At 35.7% G+C, this 17,498-nt stretch overlaps 3 protein-coding genes and 1 long non-coding RNA gene across 4 annotated transcripts in view; 2 read left to right on the top strand and 2 right to left on the bottom strand.

Moving 5' to 3' along the window:
- Positions 1-7,766, bottom strand: part of LOC105454756 (homeotic protein ultrabithorax) — a 96,948-nt gene extending 89,182 nt beyond the window's left edge. Inside the window, exon 1 of the mRNA XM_011697621.1 lies at positions 6,078-7,766. Coding sequence (XP_011695923.1) covers positions 6,078-6,753 — 676 coding nt within the window. The 5' untranslated portion in view covers positions 6,754-7,766. The remainder of the gene's footprint in view (positions 1-6,077) is intronic.
- LOC105454755 overlaps positions 1-17,498 on the top strand; it is a 108,734-nt gene that overhangs the window by 37,325 nt on the left and 53,911 nt on the right. The gene's annotated exons all lie outside the window — the stretch shown is intronic.
- On the top strand, positions 1,867-2,984 carry LOC105454754. The gene is made up of 2 exons (XR_975051.1): positions 1,867-2,295; positions 2,641-2,984. It is a non-coding gene; the product is annotated as an uncharacterized LOC105454754 (long non-coding RNA).
- LOC105454753 (homeobox protein abdominal-A homolog) overlaps positions 12,698-17,498 on the bottom strand; it is a 112,144-nt gene continuing 107,343 nt past the window's right edge. Inside the window, exon 4 of the transcript XR_975049.1 lies at positions 12,698-12,758. The gene's annotated coding sequence lies outside the window, so the exon portion shown is untranslated. The remainder of the gene's footprint in view (positions 12,759-17,498) is intronic.

Consider the following 17,498-nt stretch of genomic DNA (forward strand, 5'->3'; position numbering starts at 1 on the left):
CTTTCCAAAGAATAACATATTCGCTCGAGATTTTCTTGATGTCTGAACTGCTTAAATTCTCGAATCCACAGACATTGAGAATCGATCAAACAGTTCCGTTCGAAACTGTACGGTTCATCTGAACTTGAAGTTTGTATGCTTCTACTTCAAATTGGCCGATTACACAGTTTGTTCGAATCTTTCGTCTGTGTGGGCTCTGTTGTATGCATGTTACACATAATTATTTTATTACCAAAAGCGAAACTTAAATATAATAACAATAACAAGCTTACTGAACTTCTTCGAGAAGCACCATGCGGGTCAAAATTACTAGTTACGAGAGGAAGAAGCAAGACGTGAGACAGGACGCGGGCGATACGATCGATCAAAGATTATACCTTAAGTCGAACGTTATACACAGCGCGAATAGCGTGATTGGACGCAAGGCGATGCTTAAATTAAAATACGAAAGGTCCGCGAGATGCACGTATATGTGTACCTGTAGGCACACATCTCGGCTAATGGCGCCGAGGTTGGACTTCGAACTAGTCTACCTTGCAGAGTACAACAGTAATTTCTCGATTGGTCGGCTCGCGATGGTATTACGCTGAAATGATTATGAAAATTGTGTTCTTACTAATCCCTCGTCACGCCGCTCGTGACGCTTCGCTTTTCATTTTGCGCTTCCGCTTAATCATACATGATTTCTTACTAATGCCGCTAGTCTTGCAAAGCAGAATCTAGCAAAAACGAAAGAAACCTCGAGGAATCGTATATGATCAAGCATTATTACGAGTTTAGCACGCACTGTGTTAACAGATGGATAACAGAACAAATATCCATTTAAAACAACGATATGAATTTTTTTTTTAAATAAAATCAATTATTACCAGGAAAAAGCGCGAACTTTATTATGTGACCAGATACTTGAAACATATATTTGTATCTCTTACTCCGTTATCTCCGTTAATTTTCATAATTCGTTAATTAATTTCCTGAATTCTCAGCGGTAAAAATTGTGTATAGCAGTGGAATATATTCAGTACATAATTCATAAAAGAATAAGTAGGAATATATTGTAATACAGAAGATTTGAAACAACCATGAAATAACATATCCAATGTGTGTCTATTTTTACATTTCCATTTTCGGGACATTCAGGGTTATTGAACATCCGGCACATGACGTATAATAAATACAGAAATAAATATCTTCTGCCTTATAATCTTACTTTCCCTCGTTGAGAGGCGCATATTGTAACTAAAGAGCGCGCATTTTTTTAGAAGGCCCCAATGTTTTTCGATTGAACAGTACGAGCGGCGGGCGTGGAGAAGGGAAAAAAGGGCGTAGTAAGTCATACGGAGAGGCTCGTACGTCATACTTCATCCGGGCCAACGGAGCAACACATAGAAAGGGTTCTCCCCATATACAAGGAACGCACTCACTTGGGCTGTCTCTTTAGGTCGCACTGCCATTGTGTGAGTGCCTATGTTACGTGTGCCTGAATTTTCGTACACCTTTATACATGGAAGAGACCCGGAACGCTTGATCACCTGTGTGCAACGTGCACGCCTACACTCGATGCATATACGTCACATAATCCTTTAATAATAACGCAAAAATTAATTTTAAAATACCCGTTGATATACAGAGGCAAACGTTTAACGGATAAATACCTAACCATTTTTATCATATATTTCTTTTCATCATATACTTAATATTTTCAATTTCATGGAATATATAAAAATAATATAAAATAAAATATTTTGACGATAATAAATGTAATATCCTTCATCACCAATTACAAAAATATAAATAAATATATAAAAATTTATAAATTTATTTGTATTTTTAATCAATAGACTTGTTTTTATTTTATAGATAATAATGATGCTAATAAGTTGCGCGAACAGCCGAAGAAAAGTCTGAATTTGTGTAAAGCAAGATTGGAGTGTTTCTGTTCCGTAAAAAAGAAATCTTACAACTCATGAAGATCAGAGCTGATCTTCACCGATACGAGAGCAGAGCGCTGTATTACCGGCAAACCTCGTAAACGACCATAGCAGCAAGTGGGGAGTTCTCGAGGAGGAGGGATAAACGAGCCGAGCCACGATTTCGTTGTCGTAAACGTCAAAGTTACGGTTACAGCGTTGTTCCTAGCTGCTTTATATTGAACGAGGTTGCTCCCCGAGGTACGTAACACCTACCTACTCGCAACCGTCGTATTGCAGAAAGTAGCACTATGCTCCTTTCCAACTCGGGAGCGACGCGGGCACCACGTGGCTTTTACGCGGGAATCCGGCAGAGGAATTCAAGGTCCGTTGAATATCATCTTTTAGCCGTGTCACGTGCTAATATTAATTTTGTTTATAATTTACATGATTGCAAATGTATTGTGCTTATCCGAATATATTAATATGGATCAATTATTATCTTGATTCTTTTACATAAAGATCGCTGAAACATTCGTCATTGTAAAAATTACATTATACATAATTTTTTTAAGCAACATTTATTAAAATGTATCGGAAAAACAGAATGCATTTGAAAACGGAAGCTATATTAATGATGCACGTCTATCCGGCATATTTATCTTGATTAATACTCCTGTATTCAAGTTATCGTTCCTTAATGTAGCTTTAAATAGGATCCTTTTTTTAGATTTACACCATAAAAGAGGTTCGTTCTCAATAGACTGAAATGAAGAGATGCCTAAATAGCATCCCCAGCCTCTATCGTCGCGCCCTCTAATTACCCTGTAGACGCAGTCACCCCTCAATGAGAAGTGATAAATATTGTTCGCGTTTGAGTATATCCCGAGAAAGTGAATGAGCTCTATAAAGAAAGATATATTTCTCATTACTATTGTAAGTAGATTATTTACTGATAAAATAACATGTTGTTTCTAATTTAAAAATTTGATATTTTTTTACCATTAAGTACAGAATAAATTACTTTCAGTATTAGTACAAATAAAATATTAGAAGAAGAATTTAAAATTTAAAGACGAATGGTATTAACTAAGCTAAGATTGTTTGCTTACATACTGTCTGCAAAAATAGACGAAAACAAATCTAAATTAAAAATCACTTCTATCTTTGATGACATATTTTTATTGCCGATTAAATACTTTTTGCTTAAGTTAATGAATACGTAACCTTTGTACTGTGAACTTTTATCGCCATGTGTATCTGTTATTAAATTAACCGTATTGATACGCGCGTGTAAAGTATATATCACAAGATAGAAGAGGATAAATAAAAGTAGATAGTTGCAACACATTAATTCTCTCGCGCGCGTGCCATAAAACGGTAGCTTCCTAAGCGATTTACGAAATGCACATTAACAGAAAAGAAATAATGACAAAATAAACGTTTGATCGTAGGAAGTAATATTAAAAAAAAAACAGAGTTAAAGAATTATATTCTTTTAATATCGGGTATATATATATTACTAGACTTTTATTTTACGCGCGCCATGTCTACCGCTTTCATATTTATACGAATTGGACATATAATCGATCTCGCAATCGTTTATCATACACTTACGATACACAAAGGTGCAGTTAAAAGCGCGATAAATTAAGCGACAGATGCAGTATTTCACACTAGCGTGCATTCTAGCTATATAATTATCTTTACCGCGATAAGAATTTAAAGAATGAATAGAGAGACAATAGGCATAAATGCATATACATCAATTTTTAGCATTTCATAATAGACGTAGTAAAAGAGTAAGACTTATAATATCTATTATTATTGTGTCATAATATAAGTTACATAAATTTAATTCAAGTACAGTCACATTCTGCATCATACGTTTGAAAGAGATTTTTTCAAAACATTAATTCGAAATTATATGTAGTAAAATGCAACTTTCAATGTCAATATAATGATCATAAATCATATATATATCTCTGCATTTATCATCTAATCTAAATATGATTATTCAAAATATACACGATATCACGGAAGCTACGACATGTAAATTAATTTTCTACAGCTGAGGCTATAAACCGGAATCATTCATCGTATATTCAATGATAGACGATTGCCGATAGATATTGATAGCTCTATATTTAACTGCAAATCTACGACAAATTAATCCATAATCCTGTAGCGATAAATTTTCCTACGCGCTCAATTGTACCAACACTAAAAAGCACTTGCTAGAGTGCGAAATGAGTCAACGACTTTCAATCTGCGAGTGCATAGAACCTGTTATACGGGTATACGGCCGATCAAATGCTTTTTCTCATTCCTACGATTCTTACAAACACTGCGTTCCATGTATCATCGAGGCAATTCGCAAGCCGTAATCAATGATCCGGAACGAATTGATCAAAATATAAAGATGAATGGAAACCAATTCTTTAAATCCTTAAACAGGTGATAAGTAAACAGAATGGCAATTTAAGTAAAATAACTTTGTGTGTACATATATATGTCGCACGTAGACTTTTCATAAAAAATGTACTATAATTTATGATTTATAAACGATTATAATAATCAGAAATTCTAGCTTCTCAATAGAAAATAGTATAGCTTATCAAGCAATACAATACAACTTACACAATAATAATGATAAGATATACATTTGAATATTAAAAATTATTTTTTGGGAAACAATTCGTATTGTAAAGTTTATACATTATAGAATTCATTGAATAATATTTTTATATCGAATAGTGTTTCTTAAAATAATTTTTTCTTTTATATATAAAATATCTCTTGTAGTCGAATATGAAGCAAAAAATAGGTGACCCTTAAATCGGACCGAAAAAAAAGCAGTAAAGAAGATTCCGGTCGAGAAGGAAGAGCTAGAGGCGGTTTCAAGCAAAGAAAAAGAACAGAGATAGCAAATAAAAACTGTTAGCTAGCTAGGGGCCTAGTCTCAGCTGAGCTGGTAAAGGAAAGTCTCACTGAAAGTGCGATATAACCCTTGATTATATATATCTACTAACGGCAAAGCAGAAGGTTATTCGTGAGTATCTCTCTCGCAATGAAAAGGACAAAGACATCGCTAGAAACAGCTGACTGCCGGAATTCGGGGTTCCGGTGGGGTGAGTACAGTGGGGAAGGCACTTGAACCCCCAATTGGACGAGGACTTCCCCATTATACCCAACGTACCCAACGATTTTACACGCACTTGACTCCATTCTACCTATCTAGCAGACATAATTTTGCCAAGGTACACGGCCGATTTTCCACAACATAGCCCGCGCGCGTTGACATTGCACACACGGCAATAAAAAAAACTCGTGGAATTTACATTTAATACGAAAATATATGAAAACGTGGGGTAAGACTAGCAATTTAAAAGTAATTATAAGATTTATTATAACACATTTATTACTGTTATACTCGTTATTACGCTATCAAATGATAATTTTCGCGCTTTTCGCAATTAAGAATTTAGGAAAATTTGCCACTTTAGTAGCGACAATAATAATCTCAATATTACGTAAGAAAAATTTCTAAATATTCTTGTTAATTATTAGTAATATTTTGATATCAACTTTATTCTTTAACAATTTTAATCGCTACCAATTCTTTTGTCCTCGTATTTATTCGAGCAGAAGGCAATGGAATGCTTTTAGTTTGTCAACGATTGTAAATCTGTTATCTCGGGTTTCATGATGGACATGCCGTATTTCAAAACGGCGCGGCAGCGCACAAATAGACCTTTGCGAAAAATTTCATCGCATTCGGCATGGTAGTATGATAAGCTACATTCGACGAATAGAACGTATATCTATATCTTCCGCTTTTTTGTAAACAAAGGAAGAGTGAAATAACTCATCGTGTTCACGCGGACGCAATAGAAAATTTTTCATTCGTTTAGATTTATTCGTGATGTATGTGAAACGTTCTATTCTATAATCTCGTCCCGCACAACTTCTAGGTAATTTGATCGCGTGGAAGCAATTTTAACAATTTAGTCTGGTATAACCAGACGGGCAAGCCTGATCCACCACGCCTTCCCGACCACGTGGTCGTCGCTCCCCACGTTTCCCCTAACCATAGTGGCTCCTATATTTCATCGCGGCTGTTATGATAATAGTCGTATAAGAGAGCATTTATGAATGCAAACTCACCTGCTATAGCCATCCAGGGGTAGAAGGTATGGTTGGAAGGTTGCTGATGCAGTTGCGTGGCGACCGGTTGACTCGCGGACGAGTTTAAACTGCAGGTGTTCCAAGACGACGTAAGGGATCTTGACGAACTGTTGTTACCAGGACTCGATGCTGGATCACCGCCTACGAGGCCACCGTAGCTGCTGACCCTCGTACTCTCTGGGGTACACGCAGAAGGACGTACGACCGAATTACTCTGGCTGTTCGTTCCCGAGGTCGCTGACTGCCAAACGTCCTTGACCGCCGCCGCTGCCATCACCGCAGCATAACCGTTTTGATGTGTCGACGTTTGATCCTGTTGCTTACAGTCTTTCGTTGCTGTTGTTGAATATGAGGACGTAGTGTGACCGGTTGCCTCAGGTGTCGTTGAGTAAAGCTTGCACGCCGTCGCAACGCTCGCATCATATGGCGAATCTTGAGGTGGTCTTGTATTGCTTCCACCGCCTGGATGTATTCCTAATGAGGATGATGTGTGATGATGATGTTGCGCCGAAGCGTAGGGCGACATACCTAATCCGAGTGGAAAGCTTCGATACGCTGCTGCGGTAGCTGGATCATGATGCTGACTTGCCGCTCCCGTTTGATGATGGTGGCTTCCGTAGAAGCCACCCGCGGTCTGCTCAAAGTACGAGTTCATTATCCCGGGTATTTTGGATCACTTACACTAAAACACCGGCACAAAAAAAGCAAAGAAGTCAGAGTTCAAATGGCCCGCAATTACATGGAGTGCACACGGCTAGTCGAATTTCACTAGTCCGTACTCCAATTCCAACGCCAAGTTACACCGATTTAACCGTTTCAAATTAAATAGTAGTAAAACCTCCGATCTTATACTACGTTCCGATATAAAACGCGCTTAAGGAAGCGATATGCTATTTCACGGATGGCGACAGATGATAAGGTTGACGAGGAAGAAATAAACGAGCATTAAACAATTTTAAGAGGTCATAAAAGTCATCGGCAGGTATAGCTGGTTACACCCAGAGTGTCAATGTCAGTAGGCCGTAAGAGTGTAATTCAGAATGGGTTTCATGTCAGCGGCGGGGGCTTTTATGGTCTTGTTATGGTTACCGCTACAGGCAAAGCATACACTGGTGGTCTCGACTATGGAAACAGGCGATGATCGTTAAACCGTTACGATGCAATAAACTTAGGTAATAAGACGGGCTATAAAACGGCTTGGGTTCCTCTACCGCGTGCTCGCCCGACGACAGTTCGGTCAGCCGGCACGCGACAACCACCCTCGCGGGCGGTTCTCTCTTTCTTCCTCTTTTTAAAATAAACTAAATTCGCGTTTGATCAGGTCGAGGCCTCTTGAGGAGCCGATCGATCTGTCACGGAATCAAAAGTGACTCCGCTAGTCCGCACTGCACTAGCACTTGTCGTATTGTGACTTCGCTGATGACTGTGAGGTCCGGTACGAGTCAGAGGACGATGGAGATCGTAACGAATCACGGTATGCCAGTGCGGTGGTCCACGGCACACTACCGCTTTTCTCGCGCCCCGTGTACCGCCACTCTGTACCGTCGTCCGTCTCTTGCTCGCTCGTTCACCTCGTTTTGTCTCTGTTCTTCGTAGTCGACTTCACTCGCACTCTCTCCGAAGTTTCCTTCCCTGTCCCACCAACCACCGTTTCTCCCATGCACTCTCTCTCACTCTCTGTCACGGTCACTCCTTCCCATTCGTGCGGTTGTCGCTTCTCACTCGCGCGTACTCTTCCTCCAGAGTACTACGTCCTAACGGAGAGATCGCAGTGCCGTATCCCTCTTCGTCCCTCATATACCATCCCCCTCCTGGTACGATAACCGAGCTCTCTCACTCTACCTACCGTCGTTGTTGTCCCCCTCTTCCACCCCCAACGTTCTCCCCACAATTGCTCTCTCACCCTCTGATTCTGTCTCGCTCCACCTCTCGACGATATTCGTCCTCTCCCTTCCCATTCGATCTCTCGTCTCCCTCTTTCTCACAATACGATTCCTCAGTGCCCCCTATCGAGCGTTCCAGTAACTCAACGACGTACCGCCAGATTAAATTCGTACTCGCTCGCCGTGCGCGTCACATTTGAGACGCGCGACAGATAAGACGGCGCGAGGTAGAAAGAGAAAAGAACTTCTCGTCGCGGCACGAAAGAAAGGGAAGAAATGAAATAGGAAATAGAGAGGGATGAAAGCACGTAAAGACATGAGCAGAAACGGATAAGAAGGAGGGGAAGAGGGAGATAAAGAGGAAAAGAAAGAACGTTATGCGCAATTGCAACAGCTAAGAGCGAGACGAAACGGAGCGAGTGCTGTTGCGATAGTGACGAGGAGGGAGAACGTGCCGCTAAGGGAGGAGGTTATACTTAAGGACCAATCAGAATTGAATTCGTCACGAATACCGCGCTGGTGTGGCATGAAAGTTCCTACGCCGTGTGAAAGTAGTTCCAAGTCGGAACGACGCCCATGAGCGGCTAGGCACCGCCCCGCGGATCCCCACTACCGAAACGTGCGAGGTACCGGCGGATACAGCCACGCTGTGTCCGCACCGTACTGGAGCCAGAGAAAGAAAGAGGGATGGAGAACCGCGCGGCACGCGCGTCTCCCAGTGTTTCTGCCTTCTCTTTCTCGCCTCTGCGCTCGTTCGTGGGGATACGTGTACCGCCACCTTTGAGTCTTGTAGCGAACTAATCTCGCCAGATCCATTCAGACATTCAAACGACCAACATCAACGAGCTATCTCGCGATTATCGTTATTGCGGTAGCAACGTTGTAAATTCATCCGTGACATAGAATAGCCTGATCGACAAGTCGTACACTAAACGAGATGGTAAACAGGTTTAGGAATGAAAACCATTATGAAACACCTTGATCATTTAAGATCGCATTAGATCGAACCGGTTCGATATCGAGGATACTTGATGATGCGAGGGTAAATATAACGATAAGAATGTTACGATAAACGTCTTTTATGAGTTGTACCGTTGTTTTACAGATCAATTAAATGATGATTGCACAATTAAAATGTCGTAAAAGTGAGCTCCGTAAGACCAGTAGTCAAGCAAGAAACTTCTACGGCGCGCGCCACGCTAGTATCGGGAGTGTTTATTGGGATGTAAATGTCGCTGGATTATCGTCCCCGCGGTTCGCACCTCGTAAATTATTCCGTAACGAGCCGAGTAATGCCCATCATAAGCTGCTCGCCAGAGCTGACCCTAGTTATTTGCTTACGCGCTCTTGCTATTATGAATGCTTAGAGTATTAACCACCTGCTTTACTCTCAAAAATACGCAAGAGTAAAAGATATCCAATTTTGAATATTGAATATATTTAGGTCGATGTAAATGCAAAATGCGGTTATTATTCCAAGTAAACGAAATTACTTCTATAACATGATTAAACAATCTGCTAAACAAACTGTATCAACTGTATAAAAGCTAGTTATCCTATTTTTTATTTTTAAATAATATAAATAAAATAAATATAATATAAAAAAGAATGTAATATGTAACGTTAGAGTTATATTGCTATTAGGTGGCTGTATCTTCAATATATATACGCATCATCGATTGCTACGTTTAAAAAAGCTTATGAATTATATAAAAGTTCATTAAGCTTTTAATTTGATGGTGCCATTGATGAAGATTCAATGCAGTTTTCGCTTTTGCGAGACTCCGACAGGTGGCAGCCCGTTTGCTTGAAAATCATGACGGCAATAAACTTCGGTTTTATGACCACTTGAACAGAATCGTAAAAGTCAGGGCCTTTAAGCTTATAGCGTAGAAGGGCGCGTGTCGAATATGGTGGGGGCGTGAGGAAAGTTCACCATGTGAATGGGGAAGGTGTAACGACCCATATAAACACCCAAAAATGGGCCTAAATGCCTTTTTTAAAACAGTATTTACAGCGACTAGTTTGAAAGATACCACAAAGACCCTTTGTGGTATTAATTATCTTAATGATTTAAATTTGAAGAATATGCCGATAAAAGTCAATTCAAATATTTACTACCTATGTGTTGTTATGCGTCAAAGAATTCTATCCTTATAACGTATTCTATATAGTTTTAAATTACAAGCTACCCAGGTAGCAAGCTAATGTTATCAGCTTGTTGAGTGTATAAATTGAGTAGCTCATGTTTATTATCTATATTCTAATATTTCATTAAAAAATAAAAGTAAATACTACCAATAGAGACGTAAATATCATCGTTAACTATTGACACAAAAATCCGTATGATGGACATTTTATAGATTTTCAATAAAAATCAAAGCAATGAAACCAGAATTTCGAAGGAGAAATTAAGAGACACAGAACTACATGAGAAGACGAACATGAAAACGAAGGGGCCATTGCACCCGCCAGGCAAATCTGTGCTCTTGCTAAACCAGCATTCATTCCTCATCGCTCTGGTGGCTTTGGCTCCTCCGCTTTCCTCCAAGCAGTGGTTCAATGCACTACTTGGCTGCTCATTCTGGCTGAAGCTTCCTTCTTTCTCTCTATACTCTCTATTAACATTGCTCTTCGTTTTGCACATTCCTACTCAATTATATTTTCGTTTCTTTCTTCTTTTTCAATTCAATAATATTTGATTAACAAACATTAACATTTTAAGATTATTACTACCGATCTTTTTCACTTGAATGAGAGATTATGAAAATCAAAATGCGAAAAGTGATAGCAAAAGAAAATGATAACTAGATAATACTTTAGAATAGTATATTACGTTTTACCAAATTTTTTAACTGAAATATTAAATATAGCATATTATTTGAAGATAATTATATTATTTGAAGATAATGAAAAATAAAACTTCTTTAATTATAGTATAAATATAATAGTATTAATATAAAATAAAATCTTAATAATATACAACTTATTATAACAGTATATAATAATTTAATTTTAATTTTTACTAAAATAATATTCTAATTTTAAATAAATTGGCATATTTTTATAACAATAGTTTTTTAGCTAGACAATATCATTCATGTTTAATCAATCGTCGAAAGTTTTAAAAAATCTTATTGATTCGCGCACGGCATATTGATCGGCAGCACATCAGGAGCAAAGATAGAATCGCATAGCAAGGATTCGGAAGATGCTTCCTTTGCCATCTGGCGGTCTTTTGTGTCATCACCTGATTGCAAAAGTTGCATCAAATTTTCTGCAGTTTTCACAGTCGATAGGAATTTTACTAATTACCAATATATATAAATACATAAAATAATATTGTACAATCTTTGTTTCAAAAATTCCAAATCCAAACTATTGCTCACTATTACTATTCGATATAAACAAGACAGTTGTCGCTATTAATTTTTGAGAGATGCATAGTCATTTACAAATACAAGATAAGATAAAATATTTATACACTTATTTTATATGTATAATGTGGACTAATAATTAAAACAAAAACATCGACATTTGCGAGTATGGTAATGATCAAAAGTCGTATGAAAACGAGTTTCTTGCAAGACAATAAAAGTAGTTGGAAAATTATCGAGAGTAAAACGAGTTTGTAATAAGAAAAAAGGGACGTACGAGGACAGCTATTATAAACCAACAGTAACTAATGACCAATTTATTTAATACGTTTCAAGACTTGTTAGGCTTAAGAGTGATCTGCTTTATCGGTTGAGAAATCCTCCCGCAAGTGGGATAAAACTTATTAAAGGATAACCGTTAGTAGAAACGATCGCTTAATGTTAGAATATGTGATTTGTTTACAGTTAAAATTAAATATAATTAAGTAATATCAAGTAAAATTTCGAAATTGCTATTGAATGCTTGCGTTGCGTTTTTGATGGTGCAATTAAGCCATCAAAAACGAAGCTTGTTATCAGAATATTTGGTAGTTATTGACCGAAGAAAAAAATAAATTGGATAATATAATTGGATATTGTGTGTGTTAAATATTTCACAATTTATAGAGATATTGATAAACTTTACAAAAAAAACTTTGCTTTAAAAAAATTAAATGGAATTTAATAGTCTATAATTGTATTTCATATTAGAATCTGAATTAAAATACTTTGATTTCATGATTTCTAGATATTCTATCATAAATTTTTTGAAATATTTTAAAATGTAAACTTATTTCTATGTATATGTACATATATGTGTACACATCTATATGTACATATATATACATAAGTATGTATAAACACACACACACTTTTTTTAGAAAAACTTATATTTAAAAATTCGCAAAATATATATAATAATAAAATGAATAATGTAAATTATATTAATTTGCTATGTGTAAAAACAAGTAAGTCGCAATACGTTTAAATTGAAACATAAAACGAAATGAATGAGGCTATAAATACTTAGAGCTAATGGTAGGGTGCGGGTAAGCTATTACTAGGGGACCATTAATTATACTAACATTGTAAGAAAACACGCATTATATCCTTGTAAAAAGTGACATTCATTCATTATAAAATACTTTAGAAAAATTATTTTTAATTATAACACGATTGGTAGATCAAATAAAAATTTTGTCATATTCATTTTTCTTTTTCTACAATAATTTATAAAAACTAACTTATAATATTGCACTAATAAAATCAATATTAATATCTTACCTTGCCATGTTGAAAGTGAAAGAATGGCGGCGGCGTTCTCTATTTCTCTGGAAATCAGCAAGTTGGACATCTCCAATCTGAAAAAAGATATATACATATATATATATATTTTGTGTAATATATTTTATGTAAAATTATTTACTCTTTATATTGTTGAAAGGTTTGGTTAATAAAAAAATTATTCCAAAAAGAATCTATAGAGAGAAGATACAGAGAATCTGGTACATTATTCTGTAAATGGATAATGGGTATATGAAAGCATATAGCGTAATATTCTATGAATATCTGGACACTGAACGCGTTTACTTTGTATAAATATGATCATCGAAGTATAAGCTTCTGAATTCGCTGTTTGTATCAAATGAATAATGAATGGCTGATTCTGAGCCCTACAATGATATTCTGTTTGATAAGAACACTGATGCTCTTTGTGCTCTGATCAATGTGTCATGTTAAGATTGGTGGAGAACTTATCACGGATGATCATGCAACTCTCATTACGTCAGATTTAAATTTTTATAATATTAATTATTTTATATCTTTTAAACTGAACTTTATTCAAATTTTGTGGAAGTAAAGGAAAGACACGCATGTAATCACATGTTGCAATTTTTATTAAATATTGATTTCAATCAAAGATATTCATAAATATTTTATATTATTCTGATTCTGATTAGTTCAAAATTTTTTTGTGGCGCATCCCATTTTTAATATTTGTATAAAATCTCAATGATAATGTAAAAAACAATAAGTTATCAGCATATTTTACGCTGATAATTCGTGGATAAGTTTCTCAACGCGTTGTAGAGCATTAAACTGCGCTTTATACAGCACGGGATAATCAATCCGTAACGTCTGAATCAGCGAATCTAGTAGCAACAAAACCACAGGAGATAACATTACGTAACATCGAGCGTGTGTATTAATACTCATCTGTTGAACCGTTGAAGATCGCATCTATAATATAACAGTGCATTTCTCTGCAACTCAGAGCTTTGGCATGTTGTGCCATACAATTGACTGCACAATGTGAATTTGCAATTCAAACGTTCACGAACATAACACGAATAAATCGGTGAAGAAGGAAGAAGGTGATGGAGGGAAATGCGAAAACGGAGAAACAGTGCCGGAGAGGAATATACGGAATATAAAAATTTATAGTAACGACTGCACGAAAAATACCTCAGAAAGCATACAAAATTTTGCAAAACTTGCTAGTCACATAATAATTTTATTTGATACTTAAAACATTCGGTTTTAGTACAAGTATTTCATGAATTTTAAACGATTAAATGAAGTAATTTCAGTCACACACTTTTTCGATCTTCATAAAACCACAATTTGTAGATGTAATAATTTTGTTCTTTTTTTCTCTTTTTCAACAACAATTCTCCTTTGATTTTCTTGCCGTAAATATGAAAGCATAGTACACGATATTCGTTTTTAAATAAGAACATGATTGTACGATTCGTTCCACGAGAAACCGCATCAGCCGCGTAACGAAACAGTGAAGAATAATAATACCTTTATGTCGGACATTAATAAAGTTCAATGTGTCAGGCACAACCCTTCAGAACCCTTGCGAAAGCAATGCATAGCGTAAGATTCACAAAAGATGACGACGATTTACAACCAACGATGCCTTAATACAAAAGCTGAATGAAGAATGTCTTTATTAAAGCACTCTGTACTGAATTTAGGTCAACGTCTTCCATCACGAAAGTCGTTTTAGACGCAACTACCATGATGATTTCTTTCATGGAGATTGTTTGAATTGGAGAGAGGGTAGAGGATCCGGGCGGATCCTAAGCTGAGAGAGGCTCTAAAAGAAAGGGGAGTGACTTCAGGTATTTGTACCCCCGGAATCCTTCTCGGCAACCCCGCCTCCAAAATAGTCGCTGGACCATCTTGCACAACATTCCTTTTGTAGACGTCAAGGTCAAAACTGACTAAAAAAAATATGATATCCTCTGCATCAGAAAAATTGTACACGTTCCTCGACATTCCATTCCGCTTGCGGCGTGGTGGACAATCTGTTTTGATCTTGAGATATTAAGCACAGTAACATGTGACGAGAATAAATTATATGCTAGATATACGACGCAGTTTTAATCAAAATGTGAGTAAAGATTTTGCGAAGATTCTTGGCTGATTGCAATATTCGATAAAGTTCCACATTCTTTTTTTTTATCAAGATATTATAAAGACACAGATATTATAAAAATGCAAAAATATGTAGATATGTGTAAATATTTTACAACAAAAAAATACATTTTAAAACTATACATATATACATATAAACATTTTTTTTATTAAAATACTATATATTAAAAGATTGGCAAATGACATAAACATCCTCAGATAGACAACAAAAAATATAGAAATGTATAAAAGAGTAAATTATTTTATTTAAAGAGTATGTGTTATCTTATTTTTTCGTTTCGCATATTTAATCTCGTGAAATATATGTTTTTTTTATTATATTTTAAATTAAGATTGTTGGAAACGTTAAAATTGGACTGCTAGAATATCCATTTTACGTAAATTATTTCGCATAATGAAATTCGCGACACTAATTGAAAAGACTAATAACGCGTAAAAATCTGTAGTGTGAAAAAATTTATAAAGAGTATATGAACAGAGAAAGAAGGATCAACGGACAAAATTGTACCGAAGTCCGGAAAAGAGAGTGATGAATAATGGATGATACGACACGGCGACGTGACCATCTCACGCCCAGTATGGCCTGTAGGAGTTAGCCGTAATGGTCCGTAAATTGGTAAACCACAGGGACAATGAAATCGGCGTGCTTCGTTCTGTAAACGCTCTGTTATTACGCGTTTTCCTGTATGATTATGTCAAGCGCAGTGAAAGCTAATATCAAAACAGTTGCAATGAAAAATGCAACTTAGGTTTCTAAGAATATTAAACAAAAGATAAAAATGTTGTCACACACATCATCGTTATATGTTTTAATTGCAGTTTATTATATGCTCGAGTTATATGTACAATGTATCATAAAATACATTTGTAGTAAAAGACTAGTCATTGTCTTTCATTATCACTGTATTCAAAATCATGTCATAAAAATTTGCAATTATTTATTTTAATTTATGATGACCAAAAATTACATTGTACAATGTTAGAAAAAAAAATTACGTTTTTTAACTATACCATGAATATCAAATTGATTAAAATTATGGTTATCTAATTTCTATTACCGCAGTTCATGTTGTGAATTCTGAAAAACTTGATGTTAGTTTTAGATAATCATCAAAAATGTTTTGTGAACCAAAATTCTGGTGTCATACAAAAATCATCATGCAACGTAGAGAAACTGAAAATTTACAAAAATAATGACAACAATTTTGTAAAAAAAAACATGTTTCATGTGCGAAAAGATCGTGACAAAGGCAGAAATTATTTGTACAATAGCTTTGTATAAAGAACTACAAACAGATAGGTACGCCGTACTGCGAGGCTTAACAGGCATAATACTGGGGAAAACTGCTTCCAGGAGGTATACATTCTAATTTGCCTAATCTACTGTACGAAGACGACATTAGCTCTTAACTTTGCTGTGGCTACTTGCAACACAGATTGCATCATGAAAGTTTTAATGTAGAAAAGGTTCAAGTTACAAATGAGCAAAGTATCATTTTAAATCTTAATTTAATTACGATAGAATCAAGAAAGAATATAATTTTAGAAAACAGCACAATATGAATAAATTTTTATTACTATAATATTTAAAAAATCTTCATATTTTACGTAACGTTACGTTATATATAATCATCCTATATCTAACAAAATAATAATTATTGTGCATAAAGCATGACTAATTAGCTATACTTTCTAATTATACGTAGTTACGCTATATAATTATTTTAATAACTACATTCTTCTTTGGGGATAAAATCCTTGAAAAAATGATTTCAGTGCAAATTGCGTTTATAAATAGAATATATATGAATCGAGACAAAAACATTATGATTCCTGGTGAGATTCTACCAATTATTCCATGACTACTGATTTCTACCTACTTAAAGCAATGACGGAGCATAAGCATAAACGGTATTATACATGATAACCTTAGGCGCTAACAAGTTCAGGCCGATGACTGAACGGGCGCGCGTGTGTGTCAGATTAGAGAGATAAGTGCATACATAAATGAATTTCCGGTGCATGTATAAATAACGTAAACCCAGCGTAAATACGCGACCGCGGTGTGATGATGAGGAATAAACGATCGAAGAAACGACAGCAATTAGGTATCCTATTACTGTCGTTCCGCGACAAATCGTTGAAAAAAATAAAATAAAATTTCTTCAATCAGAAAACTTACGATAGCTTAATCAATGGATTCCGACACTTTTAACGTACTGTGTACACAATGATTACTGTTTGATAGCAGCATTTAAATCAATTGAAATGTGCAACGTGTCAAATGTGATAATAACACTTTACGGTAACCGCATTTGACAAATGATAAAAAGTTTATCAAGCGTAGGTTACATCAACAAAAATTTCCAGTCATATATCTTATTAAAGTTTAACACGATCAGTATTAAAATGGCAGCAATAATTAGCCGAGAAAATTTTATTTTAATATACTTTGAATATAACATTTTCATATAAATAAAAAGTTTTTCCGCTCTGGAAACTTGACATTTTTTCGAAAAGGTACACGATAATATAATTGTTGCATATTTTTTGCATTGTATTCTTTGCAAACATATGGAAAGTTATAGACTCCGCAGATGGAATCGCAAAATAGTGGTCGTGAATTGCCAAACAGTATTAATAATATATATATG

This window comes from Wasmannia auropunctata, unplaced genomic scaffold, assembly GCF_000956235.1.
Source record: "Wasmannia auropunctata unplaced genomic scaffold, wasmannia.A_1.0 LD335976.1, whole genome shotgun sequence".
NCBI classification, from domain to species: Eukaryota; Metazoa; Arthropoda; class Insecta; order Hymenoptera; family Formicidae; genus Wasmannia; species Wasmannia auropunctata.